Source organism: Narcine bancroftii, chromosome 1 (assembly GCF_036971445.1).
Source record: "Narcine bancroftii isolate sNarBan1 chromosome 1, sNarBan1.hap1, whole genome shotgun sequence".
Taxonomy (NCBI): Eukaryota; Metazoa; Chordata; class Chondrichthyes; order Torpediniformes; family Narcinidae; genus Narcine; species Narcine bancroftii.
The window spans coordinates 118,216,200-118,235,873 of record NC_091469.1 but is presented as its reverse complement, the minus strand read 5'-3'; the positions used below and the strand labels follow the sequence as shown (position 1 = coordinate 118,235,873).

General features: G+C 38.7%; 1 protein-coding gene across 7 annotated transcripts in view; it reads right to left on the bottom strand.

Moving 5' to 3' along the window:
- Positions 1-19,674, bottom strand: part of tnpo1 (transportin 1) — a 164,707-nt gene that overhangs the window by 73,215 nt on the left and 71,818 nt on the right. For all 7 annotated transcript variants that reach the window (XM_069937016.1, XM_069937015.1, XM_069936994.1 and 4 more), the window contains exon 5: positions 16,167-16,273. In XM_069937016.1, the coding sequence (XP_069793117.1) occupies positions 16,167-16,273 (107 nt within the window). The remainder of the gene's footprint in view (positions 1-16,166; positions 16,274-19,674) is intronic.

Below are 19,674 nucleotides of genomic sequence, written 5' to 3'. Positions count from 1 at the left end.
TCTATTGCTACACAGATTGTAGAATGGTTGAAGGGTACTTCATAAACTAAGAGACAAGCTGTAACAAAACTGACGTAATGATTGAGGAATTTTAATCTTCATGCAAATTTAAAAAATGAAATTGGCAAGAGTACTTTCAGTATATGGAGATCTTTCTTTTAAAAATCAAATCACTGGCAAGGGAGGCATTTATCAGTCAGTGACAGGGGGCACATAACTAAAGACAGTCAGAAATAGGATACTGTGCAGGGAAACTCCTGAGGTGAAGTCCTTTGGAATGCATGGATCTCCAAAAAAGAAATTTATTTCTGTCCTCCTTAAAGTGACATCCACATAGAACAAATGAAAAAACCTGTAATGAAGCCAAGTACCAAGAAAAGTAGGTATTTAGTAATATATGATTGAAGGGGATAAAGGTGTGATAAGTCTGAACAAGCATACTGCCAATCCATTTATGCTGAGAAAACAGCCGATAGAACAAATGAACCTAATACAGCTATAAAATTCCTGTTTATGATCAATGTTTTTAAAAAATGATATTTAAAGGCTATTTCACAATATAACATGCACCATGTTCTGGATGTGCCATTTTATCTCTCACCATTCTACTTTTCATTTGTACAAACCTTTTACTTAATTGAAATTTATTAAAATATAAATGTAACTAATCAAATTGTTAATGTAAAAAATACACAACTATCTAATGCTGTGCAGATATAAATTATGGTGTGACAATTCACCATTTTCTTGTGCACAGAGGATGTTATCTGAATAAAACAGTCTAATCTTGGCAAATTGACTGTGGAGTTTTGAGGATTTCCCCCACTCCAGGGGGAAAATGCAGGAAACTCACTCTTACTGATGTTTAAACTCTACAGTTGCACTTGTCAAATATTATACAAGTACACTATTTAAGTAACTGCACTCACCCAAATCAAATTAGTATCTATTCATTCCTACTATAATTCCTCAACAGTCAGCACTCATAAATTTAATAATCTTGCACTGGTACGTTCAAATGATAGCGTCCACACAATTTATTGAAGAAATACCATTAATAGCATTTGTCTGCTACAATTGGATGGGAAAACTGTATCCAGAACTATTTCATTACTTCTGAGTCTAAAACTACTTCATCAATTATAGTATCAGATACTCGATGCATTTTTCAGTGTTACAAGATCAGTCAAGTCTTCATTAACTGAAACACAGTTTTAAAATTTAAAACTGGTGGTCACAACTTAATATTTTTAAGTCTCCAAAAGGCTTTTAGCACATAACAAACTCAATAATGCCATCAAGCATCACTGCTTATACATTTAAATGCTTGCAGGTAGAATTTCAACTGCAGCTCCAGAAGCAGGTCAAAGTGCAAATGTACAAATCAAACCATTCCTTCAAAGTGGTGACAACAGCTCCAGTTTCAATGATCTTCAGGACCCAAGAGTGAACGAGATTCTCTTTCAGCAAAGAAACTGTTTCACAACATCTTTCAGTGGGATTTTAGCTCCCCTCAAACAAGAGACCGTACTACAGTGCAGACCAACTAAGTGCTCCACCATTCAAGATAAATCTGATTTTAACCTCAATTCCACATTAGCTCTTGCCCCCAAAAGCTGTCCACCCCTCGCTTATGAAGAATTTACCCATTTTTGCTTTATACTGTTAAAAAAAAACACAGCTTATATTAACTTTGAGTACAGAATTCCAAAACCTCATGAATCTTAGAATTTTTTTTTACTCTCATCTCCATTTTAAATCAGTGACCCCTTATTCTACAACCTTAAATAAGGAACATCCTTTCTACACCTACCCTGAAAATGCCCTTAGGATCTACCCTAATTTCATTCGGGCGAGATTTTTCATAACAAGTCAATTGGAATTCTTTGGGACACACCAATGGATGCCCTTTATTTGGATTTTTAAAAGGCCTTTGACAAGGTGCAGCACATTACAGGAACAGTGCTACCATGGATAGAAGATCGGCTGACTGGCTGATGACAAGGAGTGTCATCACATTGGCTAGCTGCCAGTGACCTGCAGGGATTGGTATTGCACCCTCTACTTTTCACATTATTGTTAATGACTTAGTTGAAGGAATTGATGGCTTTGAGGCCAAGATGGCAGAAGATACAAGGATAGGAGGGGGGGGGGGGGGGGGGAAGGTGTGAGGGCCACATGTTGTGGGAACCTGCAGAAGGACTTGGGACAAGTTGAGAGAATGGGCAAAGAAGTAACAGATGGAATACAATGCAAGGATATATATAGTCCACGTACTTTAGTTGCATGAATAAAGGCATAGACTAACTTCTAAATGGGGATAGAACTCAGAAATTGAAGGTCCAAAGTGACTTGGGAGTTCTTTAAGGATTCCTTAAAGGTTAACTTGCCCATTTATCAGCATGTTAAGAGTAAAAAAAAGAGTAGATATAGGACTGAAAGAAAATAAAGCTGGAAATAATGGGAGACAAGAAGATGGCAGAGGAACTGAATGAGTATTTTGCATCAGTCTCCACTGTGGAAGACAATAGTAGTATACCAAACTTTCAAAGGTGTCAGAAAAGAGAGGGAGTGCAATCATAATCACCAGTGAGAAGGTACTTGGGAAGCTGAAATGTCTAAGCCAGTGGTTCACAACTTCTTTCAGTCCAAGATCCAACTAGCTTCCAGCCTAACATGCCATGGCCAACTAGTAGCAATGACTGAGCAATATTTTCAAGTCAAAGGCTGCTCTACAAGAAACACATCTTCATTTAATTTTGTCTTTTATTTAACATTTTTAAAGATCCACATGGAAACATGCTGTGGCCCACCATTGGGCCATGGCCACTGGTTGAGAACCACTGGTCTAAGGGTTGTCTCCTAGACCAGATGGAATACACCCTTGGGTCCTAAGAGAAGTAGCTATAGAGAATGTGGAAGCATGTGGATCTTCCAAGAATCAATAGATTCTGACATGGTTACAGAGATCTGGAAAATTGCAACGGTTACTCCATTATTTAAAAAGGGAGGAGGCAGCAGAAAGTAAATTTATAGACCTGTTAGCCTATGGTTGGGAAGTTATTAGATTGCTAAAGATGAGGTTACAGAGTACCTGGAGATGCATTACAAGATAGGCCAAAGTCACCATGGTTTCCTCAAAGGAAATTCTTGCCTGATAAACCTACTACAATCATGGGTTTTCCAAATGATAACCTCTTCTTCCAGGTTACCAGAGATCCTCTTGCTTCCCTTATTTCAGGAGAAACACTCTAGCCAGCCATTCCCTCTTGTAAGGACAAGGGTTTTGAACAGGCTGAACTCAGAACTCACAACCAATCTTTCAACAAGACTGCCAGCTTGCCATTTTGCAGCCTCAACTATTACTGTAGAACTGACCTCTCTCCTCAGAGAAGAATCCCACAGGTTTTTTTTCCTGTCTGCTCGTAAAAGAAAACAAATATCTCTCCCAACGCTGGAAACCCCATCTTTGAAATATCCCATCAGCACTTGAACCTGGAGTTTTCCATTTGCACCTGCTTTTGAAGTTCTTTCCAAAGCAGTTTCATTGTCTCTGCAAAGCTAACCGGAGCCTGAAGGTCTACTTTCAGCAAAGCTTACATTTTAAATGAAATGTCTTTTTGAAGTGTTACTGTGTTTGTGAAGTGACTTACACTAAATTCCCTCATTGGAAGGCACCATAATAACTGGGACAGAGCAACAATATGTATATTAGTCATGTTTCTTTTCTTTGGCTTGGCTTCGCGGACGAAGATTTATGGAGGGGGTAAAAAGTCATGTTTAGTACTTTGTTGTATATCCATTGCAAGCAATAACTGCTTGAAGTCTGTGATTCATCGACATCACCAGATGCTGAGTATCTTCTCTGGTGATGCACTTCCAGATATCTACTATAACCATCTTCAGCTCCTGCTTGTTTCGACAGCTTGTCCCCTTAAATTTTCTATTCAGCATATGGAAGGCATGCTCAATTGGATTTAGATCAGATGAAAACACAAAGCTGGAGAAACACAGCATGTCAAGCAGTGTACTTTATATAGCAATGGTAAAAATACATAACCAATGTATTTTTTTTAACCTTTGCTAGATGAAGTACACATTTTCAGTCTCAGAATGGCTTCTTTGACTTTCATTGGCACAACTTTTCCTCATGTTGAAAAATGGCAACTGCAGAATCCAAAGGTGATCAAACACCTAGAAGCAACCCTAGCTCTTATACCTGCACCAATGAAGCTATTAAACATACCTGAGTAATCACAAACACTTTGAAACCAAATTTCCCAAGCATTATGGTGCCCTGAAATGAGGGACCTAAGTACAAAAGTGCTGTAATTTCGACAAGATCAAACCAAAATGTATACGAATAACCTTGAATAAAACCTAGAGTGTGCACTTTAATCACATGTGAATTGTTTGGTTACAAATTTTAACTCTGGAGCAATAATAGCAAGTTACAGGAGAAACTAACTGTAGGATGTGGAGAAAAATTTTGTGGAGACATTTTATATATATATATATATATAAAGCAGGATTGCCATTATACATTTTTTAAAATGATAATAGTTTGTCTTTATTCAATAAGACATCTTAGTTACAAAAGTTGACTGCATTGTGGAAGTGGGAAAGTGGATGTAACTGATGATAATTTACAACACAATCAATAAATAAACACCATCAATAAAAGCAATTAACAAGTGCAAAAGAACAAGACTCAGTATAAATATTCCTGAAAGATGCCATAAATTATCCTGCAATATGCAAAATTATTTTAAGACACAAACAATATAGCAATTTTGAATGAGGAACACTCCCAAGTATAGGATGAGGACATGGCAAAACTTTTTTTTGGCCTCACCAGTAAACCAAGATTTTGTAAATGCTGTTTAGGTAGAGACAAATGTGACTACCTCATTTTCACTAAATTCTTCACCATTCAATGAAGAAAAAAAAACAAAGGAGAAACCGTGACCAAATAAAGAAAAAATTTCAAAGAAAAAACACCAAACATTGAATGACAAAGTTCCATTTTCACATCTTTCAGAGATAGGAGAACTACACAACTCACAATGGAGGTTTTCACCAATACAGAGACATTAGGAAATTAGATAGTTGTGGAAGTTGCAGTACACGAAGGCTTAAAATGTCTCAACTATGGAAAAATGGACAAACAGAACATTTCAGTATTTTCGCTGATTTTTTTTAATGGAACATCATTTTAAAGGCATCATACTAACAGAAACAAGGCTGCATAAAAAAAATGAAAATGAACTATAGCCAAGGGCTTCATTGACATATTATTCAGAAATATGCAATATATACTGAATTTTAATTATTGGCTAGCTTTGTTCACAAATGTGATCATTTCGATCCTGAAGATATTTGATCACATATACAGTTTCTAATGGAGAAAATGTGTAAAAAAAAAAATAACCATCTGTGTGGAATACTTTGGAACAGTTTAGTGACAGGGGTGTTCTACAACCTGTGCACAAGTAAATAAAGTTTGGGAATGAGTGCTGTTTACCAGTCTTGTTATGAGATGACTACCACTCAGTTTACATCTTTTTAAATGTAGTTTATGCACCACAAACTGGATTTCAGCAGGAAATCTTCACACCGTTATTAACAAGTTCCCTAATCGCTAACATTGAAAGAACATGGAGAATACCCACATTTTCTGTAAACTTTTATACGTCAAATATATTAAATATGTACAAAATTTCCCCCCACCCCCAACAAATACAAAAATATAACTTCACATATCATCAGAGCCCACATTTTTCATAATTCTTTTTCAATGATCTCACATTGTTACATACATTGAAATATCAAATTTATAATTAGACCCCTACATGATCTAAATATGGTTGCCCTATCTTAATTAATATGTCACATTTATTCTTTAAATTAAGTAATTTTCTCCATGGGAATACAACTATGCAACTTTCAGCCCATCGAGCAATAAGATTTCCAAGTGATTGCTTTACACTCTTGTTCACAGCCAGAGTTACTTTAACAAAGCAAATTTGAAATTTAATCAGTTTGTAGCTCATGTCCATAAAGTTGCCCAGAAGGTACAGCTCTGGGTTGCATTGGAAAATCACTCCTGTTTCTCTTGTTAGTGTTTTAGCAATTTCATACCAGAATAGTCTTACCTTTACACACAACTAGGTAGAATTTAAAAAGGTTCCAATTTCAACGCCATATCTGAAGGACATTTTGGATATTTCAAATTTTGATTTATGCAGTTTTTGTGGGGAGAGAAAAATTGATGTAAAAAAAATTGTATTGAACCAGTCTCCATATCTCACATTGATAATTTATTTCACATTATCCAAACACCAATCAGACCAACACTCCTCTAGTATTAGAACACCCAGGTCTGACTCCAACCCCTCTCTCGGCCCTTGTAGGCCCGGCTCATCACCTTCACCTTGGAGAACAAAATACAACCTACTTATAAATTCAGGTGCATTTCCCAGCCTAAGCATCCCTTCTACTTAATTACTTGAAGGTGGGACCATTGTGGGGCCCCATTTTTCTCGCAAGAAGGACCTTTTTTAATAATTTTATGTAATTGTTTGCATCATTACAGGAAAAGATGAATAAAACAATCATATAACCATAGTCAATGATACAAAACAAACTTTTATATTTTTCATCCCATCCCCCATTCCACCCAAAAGTAAAAGGAAAGAAAAGAAACACCTACCATTTAATATACAATATTAGCATAGACAATCATTAATTGTTATTAAAAATTAGTAATTGAAAGTAGTGGATAAGATAGAAGAGGTGGATGGAAAATTATCCATAAAATCCATATATGGTTTCCAAATACTATAAAAATTTTCAACTCTGTTCCTTAAACTACATATAATTTTTTCCAAAGGCATACAATTTCACATCTCATTATATCATCTACTTAATAACACTTCTCTATCATCTTTCCATGATATCGGTCTATATTTCATTGCAGTTGCTATTGCAATATTTAAAACATTTTCTTGGTATTTGTCCAATTTCAATTTTATATCCTTTTCATAAATAAGTTGAATGAGAGATTAAGTAAACATATTCTTGAATCCTTTGGTATCTTTATCTTCATAATTTGCCTTAATAATAAACTCAGTTCATTCCAAAACCTTTCCACTTTTTCACAAGATCACACTGAATGCAAAAAGTCCCTTTTTTTTGGACATCAAAAACACTTATTTGAATAATTACAATCAAGTCCATTTAACTTATGTGGAGTATAATATAATTAAAGAAGAAAATTATATTGAACCATTTGATATCAAATATTTACTGTATTCATAACTTTCATAACATAATTTTGACCAAATCTCCTCCTGAATTTGTATATTTAAATCTTTCTCCCATCAGATTTTTGATTTATATAAATCATTTTTCTTTAGTCTCTTGTAATTTTATATACATATTAGTGATAAATTTCTTAACAACAAATGTATGTTATATGTTCAAACTGACTTTACTCAGGGAGTATCAAATCTGCTCTCTTTTTTCAAATACATTTTTAATTGATAAATTCAATATACATAATAAATTTTTGAATATTATTTTTTAATTGATCAAAGATTAAGAAAAAATCCTAAGAAACAATCTTTTATTCTCTGTACATCTTTACCAATTATCAAAAAAAGAATTATTCAAAGTAAAAAGAAGTTGATTTTGTTTTAACAACATTTTTAATACAATTCACTCATCCTATTAACGTTATTGGTAAATCTTTCCATCTTTTCAGGATCTGTGTTCAAATCCTCTTCCAATTTTTTTTAACAATGGCAAATAATTTAGTTTAACCAACTTACTTATACTTCTCCTAATTTTAATTCCTAAGTATTTAATTACTTCATTTTGCCATTTAAATTTTGTCAATCTTACACACCGAGAGCAATCCATAGGCATTATAGGCATTACTTCACTTTTATCAACATTCACTTTATAACCCAATACTAACCCATACTCTTAATCTCTCATTCAACTTATTTAAAGATATTTCTGGTCTCATCAGCAAATAAACTAATTTTATGTTATTACCTTCCTTTAATTTAATTATCAGTTCTAAATACATAAACCCTATCTCCCCCCCTCCCCCCCCCCCCACCGCAAGGCGTACGTTATAATAGTGCGTCTTTATTCCCTGATCTATAGGAGTTGTGATCGAGGCCAGGCTCATACTCTCACCTAATTCCCCCAAAATTGTACTATCTCTTTTGCCTCAAATTTACCCAAACTTATAATGATCAATTTCTTTTTTTCCCCCACACCGATCGATCGGATAAAAACTGTCCTCTCTAATATTCATCTCCCCCCCTAAAACTTGTATAATTTCATGATATATCCCCAACTGCAATCTTTCCACTTCCTCTCTCTCTTCAAATATCTCCCAGTTCTGGTCTCATTTTCTCAGGCAATGAATCTGCAAACTTTCCCTTCATTGAGTTCCCTAAAAAATCTATTTTTACCTTCAGGAACAAAAACTTTTAACACTGCTAGGTACCTTAAAACAAAAGTGTAACCTTTTTTCCATAGCACATTTTTACAGCATTAAATTCTTTGTTTTTCCAACAAATCAAAACTTGCATGAGGGTAAAAGAAAATCTTATCATTATTAATCAATGGCGATTGTCTCCCCTTTGCTTACTTTGCAGCCAGCTCCAAGATCTTCTCCCTCACTTTATATCGAAGCAACTTGACCAGAATCAAACGTGGCTTCTGATCTGACTGTGGCTTAGGTCATAATGCTCGATGAGCTTTCAATCTCAATATCTCCTTGAAATTCAATTAACCCCAAAGTTTGCGGAATCTAATGTTGTAAAAATCTCTTCATATCTTGCCCTTCATCGCCTTCCTTAAGTCCAACAATTTTTGTATTATAGCCACCTCAGCTTGAATCTTCATATGTTCTTTAACATGCTTAATTTCAAATTCATTTCCTTTCATTTTTACATCCATCACTTCAACTTTTTGTTCCATTTGAGAAAGCATTCTTCGTAGAACCTTTATTTTCAATTATATCTTCATTATGCTTTTAAACTATGATTGTTAACTGTTTTCTGGAAAGAATCCATATACTTCTTAATTTCAGTTGTAGATATACAAGACCCTTTTATTTTCTCCTGTTTTTTGGCCAAAACTCTGTGTTCAACATATATTTCTTCTTCTTCCTGCTCTTCCTCTTGATCACTGGAGCTTGGAGGCTTCATGAGTTTTTTTTTTTAAAAATTGCCTCCATTTTTTGTGCTCTGCGAGGAGTCATGCATGCAGTGTCATTTTTTCACCTGTGGCAGTCAGCTATTGTTGGGGGAGACCTTGTACAGCAATGTTCAAGGTCTCTCCAGCTCTAGGTCTGTCACCACAGGCACTTGCCTTCCGGAGAGCTCCATGATCTCTTCCTTATCAGCTTCTTTTTCTTGTTCAAGTTCTTGAAAAGTAACAGTCGATTTATCTTTCTCAGGAGGCATTGTTTATTGTTCTGAAGGTCTTCCAATAACTTCCTCTTCTATTTTCTTGCAGTCAGTTCAGGCTTAACTTTTAAAAAAAAACTTTTTCAATGAGAGCAGAGAATTCAAATCTAGCCCGTCATTACGTGGTACACCCCCCTCGTAAGAAGGACCTTAATTGTGAAAGCAGTGGAAGGTTCTATTCGACAAGTTATATTTCTGTTTTAGATGTTCAAAGGACACAAGTAGCACTTCCAATAACAATCTTCAATATGCCAAATTCCTTTCGCATACCAAGTATTTAGAATTTTATTACCCAAATTCATGGGCAATAATTCATCTGGGCAGTGGTGCTTTTGGTGATATCCCAACTTTTTTTTACAATACTGTAGTGCTCGCACTACGCATGAGTGGAGAAGAACAACACATACACACTAAAGCCTTAGAATTGAGACTGGTTTATTGCACCGGCCATCATGCTTATATTGGCCCCAGGCACTGACATCAGGTCCCCACATCATTGGAGTGCCAGTCTGGGATTGGCCAGCATTCCTGCCATAGATCCCCATCTTCCCTCCGTGTGGGAGGTCATTTGGGACCCGCATGTCCAGTCGCCACTTTCGGCCATTTTGTAGGCTGGTCTGCGTCTGTGCACGGGCCACTACACTACCTCCCCCCTCCCCACAAAAAACCGGTGATTGGGCCATTGTCCGTTGACTTGGTCGGTCTGCCCCTGCATTGCAGGGGAAAAGTGGAGTCTCGTTCATTACAGTCCAGATATGCTGGTTTCAGGTGGTAAAAGTCTCCTCCTTAGCACCGATTTCGAGGATGAAGTTGGAGCCGATACCTCTAATGACCCTGTAGGGCCCCTCGTAGGGTCACACACCGGCCGTCCCTTCGCACAAACATGTACTGATGTCTTTAAACCCCTGGGAATGTTATGTTTAGGCTGACTGTAAATTGGGGGTTGTCGCGGGACGAGGGACCCCAATTTTCACCACAAGTTCTCAAGGGTTGCCACAGGATCTTCTAGTCATTTATTGGGGTCAATGAATTCCTCCGGAATGATTAAGGGTGCACCATAGACTATCTCCGCCACCTAGGCATTTAAGTCATCCTTCCGTGCTGTACGATCCCTAGTAGGACCCAAAGTAGTTTGTCCACCCAGTTGGGACCTTTGAGCCAGGCCATCAAGGCTGCCTTGACATGCCTGTGAAAGTGCTCCACCAACCCATTGGTCTGCGGGTGATGTGCCGTGGTGTGGTGGTGCAGTGTCCTCAGGAAATTAGTCAGCACTGCCCAGAGGTAAACTGTAGCCCCTGTCCAAGGTTAGGTGCTCTGGGATGCAAATTTTGGACCCCCATGTTGATGAGTGCCCTGGCATAAGTTTTTGTAGTGTTATCAGCCAGCGGGACCACCACAGACCACCTCATGGAGGGGTCAACCATGGTCAGGAGCATTTCACTCACAGGAAACTGGTAACAGCACCATTATGTCAATGTTTACGTGGCTGAACCTGTGCCGTGCTGGTTCCAAGGACCATGTGGGCGCCCTTGTGTGAATCTGCACTTTGGAGGACTGGCAGTTCATGCAGGTAGGCACCAAGGTCTAGGATGTGCACAGGTTATCTATCGGGCATGGTGGCCTTATTGAGGTGCGGTTTTCAGCACCATGTGGACAGTGGGGGTGGGGGGGGGGAAGGAACCCCAGGGACAATTGGAGCACCACACAAACCCCAGCTTCTCCATTTTCTTAAACTCCTCCTTCACTAAGCTGAGCTTTTTGGGAGGGACTCGGCGTGCCCTGGCGTAATGCAGGGGGCCGCCTCAGTCAGAATGTGGTGCCTTAACCCGATCTTTGGCTCTGCCATGGAGAACTGTGGCGCCACTATTGAGAACTCCACCACGATGCAAGCAAATTCGTTGTCCAAAAACGTTAAAGTCCACATGGTGGGAGGAGTAGTTTGGCTTCCCCTCCAAAAGCAAAGTCTGAAAAGTTCTGGTGTGCACTAAATGCCATCCCTTGAGGGTGAAAAGAAAGCAGTGGCCACAAAGGAAGTCGACCTCCAGGATCAGTTGCACCATTGCCGCGAGGGTGAAATTCCACGTAGAGCGGCTGTTGCCAAACCGAAGGGGAATGGTGTGGGTAATGAAAGTCCAAATAGAGGAGCTACCCTCAGTGCTGGGCCTGCTTGCCATTCCAGGTGTCAGGATGCTCATCTCGGCGCCAGTATCAACCAGGAAACCCCTGCTCGACAAGAAGTCCCAAACGTAGGCTATCACATGTTTGGCTGGAACTTTTCCTGGAAACTCATAGGGTGGGTGGTGTCAATGGGCCTCCACACCCCATCGCTGATGATGGTAGAACTGTCTCGGGGTATTAATTTGCCTCTCCACTGGTCTTGGTCTTGCAGGCAGCGGTTCATGGGGCCTGCTGATCTGGTCTACAACAGTACTGGTGTCCTCCTTCAATCTCCAGAGCATGTCCGCCTGGGCCGCGACCCTCCAAGGGTCACTGAAGTCCTTGTCCGTGAGCAAGAGTCTGATATCCTCAGGCAGCTACTCCAGAAAGAACTGCTCAAGGAGTAGGCAAGGCTTGTGGGTCTTCGTGAAAACGAGCATCTCGCTCATTAGGGCAGACCATATGCAGCAATCGGGTGGTGTGCTTGCACCAGGAGAGCCCGAAAGTGCTTGTTAACAGCTATTACAGGGCCGCATATTTGCCTTGCTCCAGAGGCTACTATAGGAACTCTACGACCCTTGCCACTGTGTCTTGAGTGCTCACAACATAGAAGTAGTGGGAATCAACAGCGGAAATATGTCGAAGCTGGAACCTTGGCCTGCTCAAACCTCACGTGGCCTGCGATACCCAAAACATTGGGAGATGGAGTGAGACCACATAAATGGTCACTGGCTCTGTTTGATCTGTCATCTTCAGGTCCAACTGCCGGTTGGACCTGTCAGGGTTGCCAATGTAACGTCCATGCTACTTAAGCTTGAAGAATGGCACTCATACCAACGCCTTGGAATCGAGAATGGTTTATTGCACTGCCCACAGTGCTTAGATGGGCTCAAGGTGCCAACGTCAGGGCCCCACATCTTTGGAGCACTGGCCTAGGATTGGCTGGTGTTCCTCCCACAGCTAACCCATCTTCCCTCCGTGCAGGAGGTCACCTGGGTGACCTCAGGTCTGCATGGACACAGCGTTAACCGGCCATTTTGTGGGCCGTACAATACATTCATTAATCTAATGTCACATTTTAATATGTATTAAAATGGGGCTCTTTTTTTAAAATTAACATTCCATTTGTAAATAAAATCCTTCACTGCCCTCTTTCTCACTAAAAATAGTCCTATTTAGATCGAATGGGAGAGCTCTCCAAAAAAAGGATGAAAGGAACTTCGGCTAGGCTGCTAGATAATATTTTTAAAAATCCAGCAGTCTTAATTTCCACCTGCCCCCCCTCCCCCAACAATTTATATTCCCCAGTCAGTTTCTCCATGGAAATCCTAGACACTTTATTATTCAAAAGAAATAGTCTCATATGACCATTGAGTATCTTACAAAAATTCTGAGGCAAAGGAATAGACAACTGGAAGAGGTACTGCACCCTCGGCATCGCTTTCATTTTCACACAATTAACCTACTCAACTAAAGAAATAGGCCACTTTCCATCTTTGTAGATCGTCTTCTATCCTTCCAAGCATGGACTCATTATTCCTAAATATTTAATTCCTTCCAATTTCCATTTAAACCGAATTCCTTTTTGATATCTTTCATTATCAAAATTTATTAATGACATAATTTTGCTTTTTTCCAAATTATATTTGTAACCAGAAACTTTTCAATACATCTCTATTGTGTTCTGCAGTTTTCTCAGATTCATCAGGGTCTGATAAATACAACTGCACATCGTCTGCAAATGAATCATTTTTATACTCTTCCTGGTAAACTCTTAATTCCTTTATGCCCAGATCCTTCCTTATAGCCTCTGCTAAAGGAAAACAAAGAGATCTGGTGACAGTGGGCACCCCTCCCTGCTGGATCTACACAAAGGAAAGATCAATGACATCTGAACATTAGTTATAATTTTGGCTTGTGGCTTATGATAAAGGGCTTCTATCCAGTTAATAAATATTCGGCCCATTCTAAACTTTTCTAATACTTTGAACAGGAACAGCTACTGTAACAGATCAAATGCTTTTTCTGCATCCAAAGGAACAGTCATACTCAGGTTTACTTCAGACTTAGCCAGGTGAATGATATGGAAGTCCTCTTTATAATCCTTGTACATCTTTCTACTTCCTTTGGAAATGTACAGAATTTGAGGTCCCTCCAACACATCGATCCTTTACATCACACATGTCAAACTCAGGCCCGCGGGCCAAATTTGGCCCATGATATAATTATATTTGGCCCGGAAGATCATATCAAATATGTATTAGAGCTGGCCCGCTGGCCGCCGCGCCAGTATAGCGCATGTATAGCTAATACTACAAATCCCAGAATGCTTTGCAAATACATTGGCGCCGGCCCCTCAGCCCGCTAATCGCCCCCACCTCCTCTCTTTACTTTCATTAGCATCTGCGACCTGTCGCCGAACTCACATGTAATAAACCCCTTACGAAAAATGGCCAAACCAAAGACAGAAAACAGTACCTTTCAAGACAGGTGGGAGGCAAATTCTGACCCCAGAGTTTGATGAACTTGCATCTAAGAAGAGATGCCAAGTATCTGCTTTCGACCCAGGTGCATCAGAGTAAATCACAGTGTAACAAGCTAAGCTTGAATTCATATTTTCTTGGGTTAACTTTGGACTGTTCATAGTTGAAAGATTGGATTTTCATTGAAGCAAGTTGTTATTTTTTTGACTTGTTGGCTTGTGAAAAAAAAATACATTTAAAAGGAGCTTAAAGGCTATAGAGAAATATTATTTATTGAATATTTTATTTCTCATTTGTTAATGCTTCTTCTGGAAAGAGTTTAACCAAAACTATTATTAAACATTTATTTTAATAAGAAAAAGTTTAACATTACAAATGTTGAAAGAAGAGAAAACATGCAGATGTTGCTGAAAATTTTCAATAAATATTTAGTTTGGCCCACGACTTAGTCCAACTTTTTAATTTTGGCCCTCTGTGACTTTGAGTTTGACACCCCTGCTTTACGTCATTGGGTACAGCATCGAATACTTTATGTCATGTTTGCAGTTGTCACTGGATACCATGAAACACCTTTCTTTGGTTACTCAAGTTCTCACTAAGGTCTTAAAAAAAAACACAAAAACAGTACTATTCCACCTTCCAATTTGACTGGGCCATTATTTTCCCTAGCATATTCGAATACTTTTCTTGTGTTGCCTCCCAATCCTGATAACTCAAAAACCTTACCAAGAACGGTCATGGTCTTTGATCATCTGGGGCCAAGGGTCTGGTGGGCTCTCTCAATAAGCAAGTTTTCTTTGAATCTTCCTGTTCCCAACATTCGGGGAATCCATTCATCAAAGAACCCCACCGGATCATTCTCATCTTTCACCCCGATGATACTGACATTATTCCTTCCACTGAAATTCTCCATGTGATCGATTTTATCCAGCAGCAGTTGTTTATCCAGTTTCCATCCCATTACATTTTCTTCCAGAGCCTTCAGATTTTCCTGAGCCACTATCAGGTCATTTTCGACCTGGCCCACCTGAGTCATCAGGTTTTCAAGCGCAGTCACCATCACCGATATTTTGTCTACCATCTCAGCACATTTTCTACCTTAGAAAATTGTCCACTCAATGTCTCCATTGCTTTCAGCAAATTCTGAAGATCAGGTATCGACTGCCTGTCTATTTGAACCTGCTTTGACATCATGGCAGCACCTTCTTCACCGCTCCCTTGCAGACTTTCTGGCGACGTCCTTGGGTACTTTTGAACTTCTTCAGCCCTAGTTTGTTGGGTGTTATTTTTCTTACCCGTCATTTTCTATTTTTAGCACGTAAAATCTTTAGTCTGATAACTTTGAATTGTCTTTTTAAAAATCACTCTTCAGAAAGTTCTTCCAACTCACGTCTGACTAAATCCTCCGCATGGCCAAGCCCCCAAGCCATTATTGTTCATGCTGAACTTGGCTTAATGCTAATTGTATTTTGTTAACTTAAGTTGCTGTGACATTTGAACAGGCAAATTCCAAATAGAGCCATTATGATTACGACAGGTAGACCAAATTTTCCCAAAAATGTGTCCCAAACCTTGAGTCAAAAAAAAGTAAAAAGCTATCCTTTTATTTCTCTTAGAAAATGGAATTGCATTTCTCTTCGCAAAATGTTAATCCCATTATGCTTACTTCATGTTAAAAAAATTTTTTTGACATATAGCACAATAACAGGCCATTTCCGCCCACGAGTCCATGCCACCCAATTCACACCCCATTAACCTACACCCCTGGTACGCTTTGAATGGTGGGAGTAAACTGGAGCCCCCGGAGAAAACCCATCCAGACATGGGGAGAACATACAAACTCCTTACAGACTGCATGGAATCAAACCCCGGTCCAGTCCCTGCAAAGGCATTGCAATAGTTTGCGACAAACTTCTGTCTCATTACAAAAATAATTTTGGTTATCAATGTTATATCATCCTCAGCCCAACATTTTTATATTTTTTTCAGTCGAACATTGTCTTAGTGTACAATTAAACTGCATAACAAAACTTACTTCACATGTATTATAATCTTCAGAATCCAATAGAGCACACAACTTGGGCAAGAGATCTGGCCAATTTTGAAGCTCACCCTTTGAGGCTATAGTTGTAATCAAGATTCCTGTTTAAAAATAAAAGTAACAAAATTTCCACATCAGGCTTTATAAACTGAAAAGCAATGACAAAAATACAATTCATCAAATATACACACAAAATTGCTGTGAAAATTTAGCAAATCCCACAGCACCCATGGAAGCGAAGGATATATAACCAACATTTTGGGTTTGATACCTTCATCAAAGTATGTTGGTTTTATATCTTTGCCTCATATGGACACCTGTGCAATCTGCTGAGTTTCTCCAGCAATTTCACTATTATCACAGCATCGACAGACTTGTTATTTCATTCCTCAAGTCTTATTGGGTTTATACAAAACATTAAATAGGGCAACAGGGTTAGTGGAGCGGTTAGCATTCCCCTGTTCGCCAGCTACCGGGGTTCAAATCCGGTGCTGTAGGTAAGGAGTTTGTACATCCTCCCAATGTCTGTGTGACTTTTATTTAGGTGCAACAGGGCAGCACAGCCTCATGGGCTGAAAGGGCCTGTTACCATGCTGTATGCCTAAAATGTTTTTTTAAATTAATCTTAATGTAAATTTAATTTTAAGCAATGTCAATTTCTCATTCATCAGAATGTATCTGCAAAATTCAGAACTTGCCTCTACTTATTAAGAACCCTGAGATTTGGCATGTCATTAAATACTTTTACAGGTGTACTGTGGAAAGTATACTGACTGGCTGCATCACAGCCTTGTTGGGAAATTCAAGTGCCCAAATGCGAAATTCGAAGGCTGCAGAAAGTGGCAAAACTAGCAAAGTCTATCATTGGTACTGACCTCCCATCTATTATGTTAGGTGATACTGTTGTTAGGTGATACTGTAGAGGCTGTTAAGAGTGTGCAGGGTGACTTGGACAGGTTGGGTGAGTGGGCAAATGCATGGCAGATGCAATATAATGTGGATAAATGTGTGGTTATCCACTTTGGAGGAAAGAATGGGAGGGCTGTGTACTATCTTAATGGTATCCAATTAGGAAAAGGGAAGATGCAAAGAGACCTGGGTGTTGCTGTGCATCAGTCATTAAAAGTGGGCATGCAGGTGCAGCAAGCAGTAAAAAAAAAGGCGAATGGTATGTTGGCATTCATATCAAGAGGATTCGAGTACAGGAACAGAGAGGTATTGATGCAGTTGTATAGGGCCTTGGTGAGACCTCACAGAGTATTGTGTTCAGTTTTGGTCTCCTTATCTGAGGAAGGACATCACTGCAATGGTGAGAGTGCAGAAAAGGTTGACCAGATTGATACCAGGGGCAGCAGGACTTGCATATGAAGAATGGCTAGAGCGACTGGGCTTGTACTCGCTAGAGTTTAGACGATTAAGAGGAGATTTAATAGAAACGTTCAAAATTCTTAAGGGATTTGACAGGCTAGATGCAGGAAGATTGTTCCCAATGTTGAGCAAGTCTAGAACCTGGGGTCACAGTTTAAGGATAAAGGGGAAGTCCTTTAGGACTGAGATGAGGAAGAATTTTTTTCATTCAGCGGGTGGTGAATTTATGGAATTCTCTGCCACAGTAAAGTGATTGAGGCCGGTTCCATAGCTATATTTAAGAAAGAGTTAGATTTAGTACTTGTGACTAGGGGGATCAAGGGGTATGGAGAGAGAGAGCTGGAACAGGGTACTGAGTGGACGATCAGCCATGATCAAAATGAATGGCAGTGTAGGCTTGAAGGGCCAAATGGCCTATTCCTGCACCTATTTTCTATGTTTCAGGAAAGCAACTAACATCATTCATTAATCTGGTCACAATCTCTTGTCACTATTAACCTCAGCTCGAAGGCACAGAAGCCTCAAGTCTAGCATCTCCAGGTTCAAGAAGTTGTTTTTCTCCGAACAGCCATCAAGTTCTTAAATCTCCCTATACTAGTAAAACCCTAAATTGCTCCAGGACAACTGCCCTACTGAAGAACTGAGCCCCCAATACCCCCGCAATAACCATAACTGAATAATTAATTAACTTTTTTAAAATATTTATTGCCTTTCCTTCCCTTTCAATAATTTTTATTGTTTTTTTAAATAATAAATACAGTACAATTAAAAAAGGAATTAAACAGAAAATAGAATATCACATAAGAATGCATATCGAGATAAAACTTCAAACAGTATAATCTCAGTATCTCCTCCCCCCTCCCCCCCACCACTGCACTGGGTGAAGACAGAAAAGACAAAATATATATTATATAAATAAAACTCACACACCAAAAACCCCACCTAATCTACTCTATTAAAAAAAGCGAACCAAAATAAAACAATCTGAGCAGCTTATCCTAAGGGGTTACATACATTTTGTAGCTTTTGATTCATACTGTGAATCAAAAAACAAAGGTAACACCATATCTTATCTGGAAAGTGAATACATCTAATTACATTAAAAATATTTACATCAAATGAAAATAAGACATAAAAGATCACCATGCATCTTGAAATTTCACCAAATACAAATCTAATTTTTTCTATACTTAAAACAGGACATAATATGAGAGAACCATTAAAACAATGTTGAAGGTCTGGAGTCTTTCCATCCATTTAAATAAGATGGCTCTTCTAGCCAACATTGTATAGGCCACAGCCCATTGCATAGATACAGAAAAACTCCCTCAGTCTTGTTTAATAACCCCATAAAGAGCAATTATTGGATTGGGTCATAGCTCCACCTAAAATACAGTTAAAAAGATAGAAAACTATTGGAAATAAAATTTTTATAAGAATGGACAAGACCAAAACATATGCATCAATGTAGAAATATCAGATTTGCATCAGTCACAAGTAGGTTAATATTAGAAAAAATACAAGCCATCTTTAGAACGTGAATGCGAGGCACCACTTTGAATTGGATTAATGAATGTCGGGTATTGTCTCTTTCTACTGTGGTCATTTAATTTATACTCTTGTACTTCTAAAATGACAATAAACTCTCATCATCACCTTGCACTACTTAAAATACACTTGCCCAGAGTTCTCATTAGCACTAGCAAAAAATACATACACCCAAGAGCGTTTAAGAGAAAGTGTGAGTGAGACTGAGCAGAGCCCTGAAAGTCCGATCCACAACTTCTGCAAAAATCATTACTTTCATTACTTACATTACATCCTATTTGTTGACCATAAAAGTGTGGCTAAGTGTGGGCAAATCATTGACAGGAATATTTGATGTGAACCCAAAGGCTACTGACCCTATATTCTTGCTGCTCTAGGATGTTGGAAGTTGCAAAGCTGACTGATTCTGCATGGGCTTTTTTTTTTAATTTAAACTTTATTTATGAATATATAAAGTACATAATTAAAAAAACAAACCCAACCCCCCCCCCCCAAAGGGAGGGAAAAAATCTATATACACCCCCTTAACCCTCTATACAAAAAACCCTCTAGCGAGGGAAAAATATCACTTATTACTTATTCATTG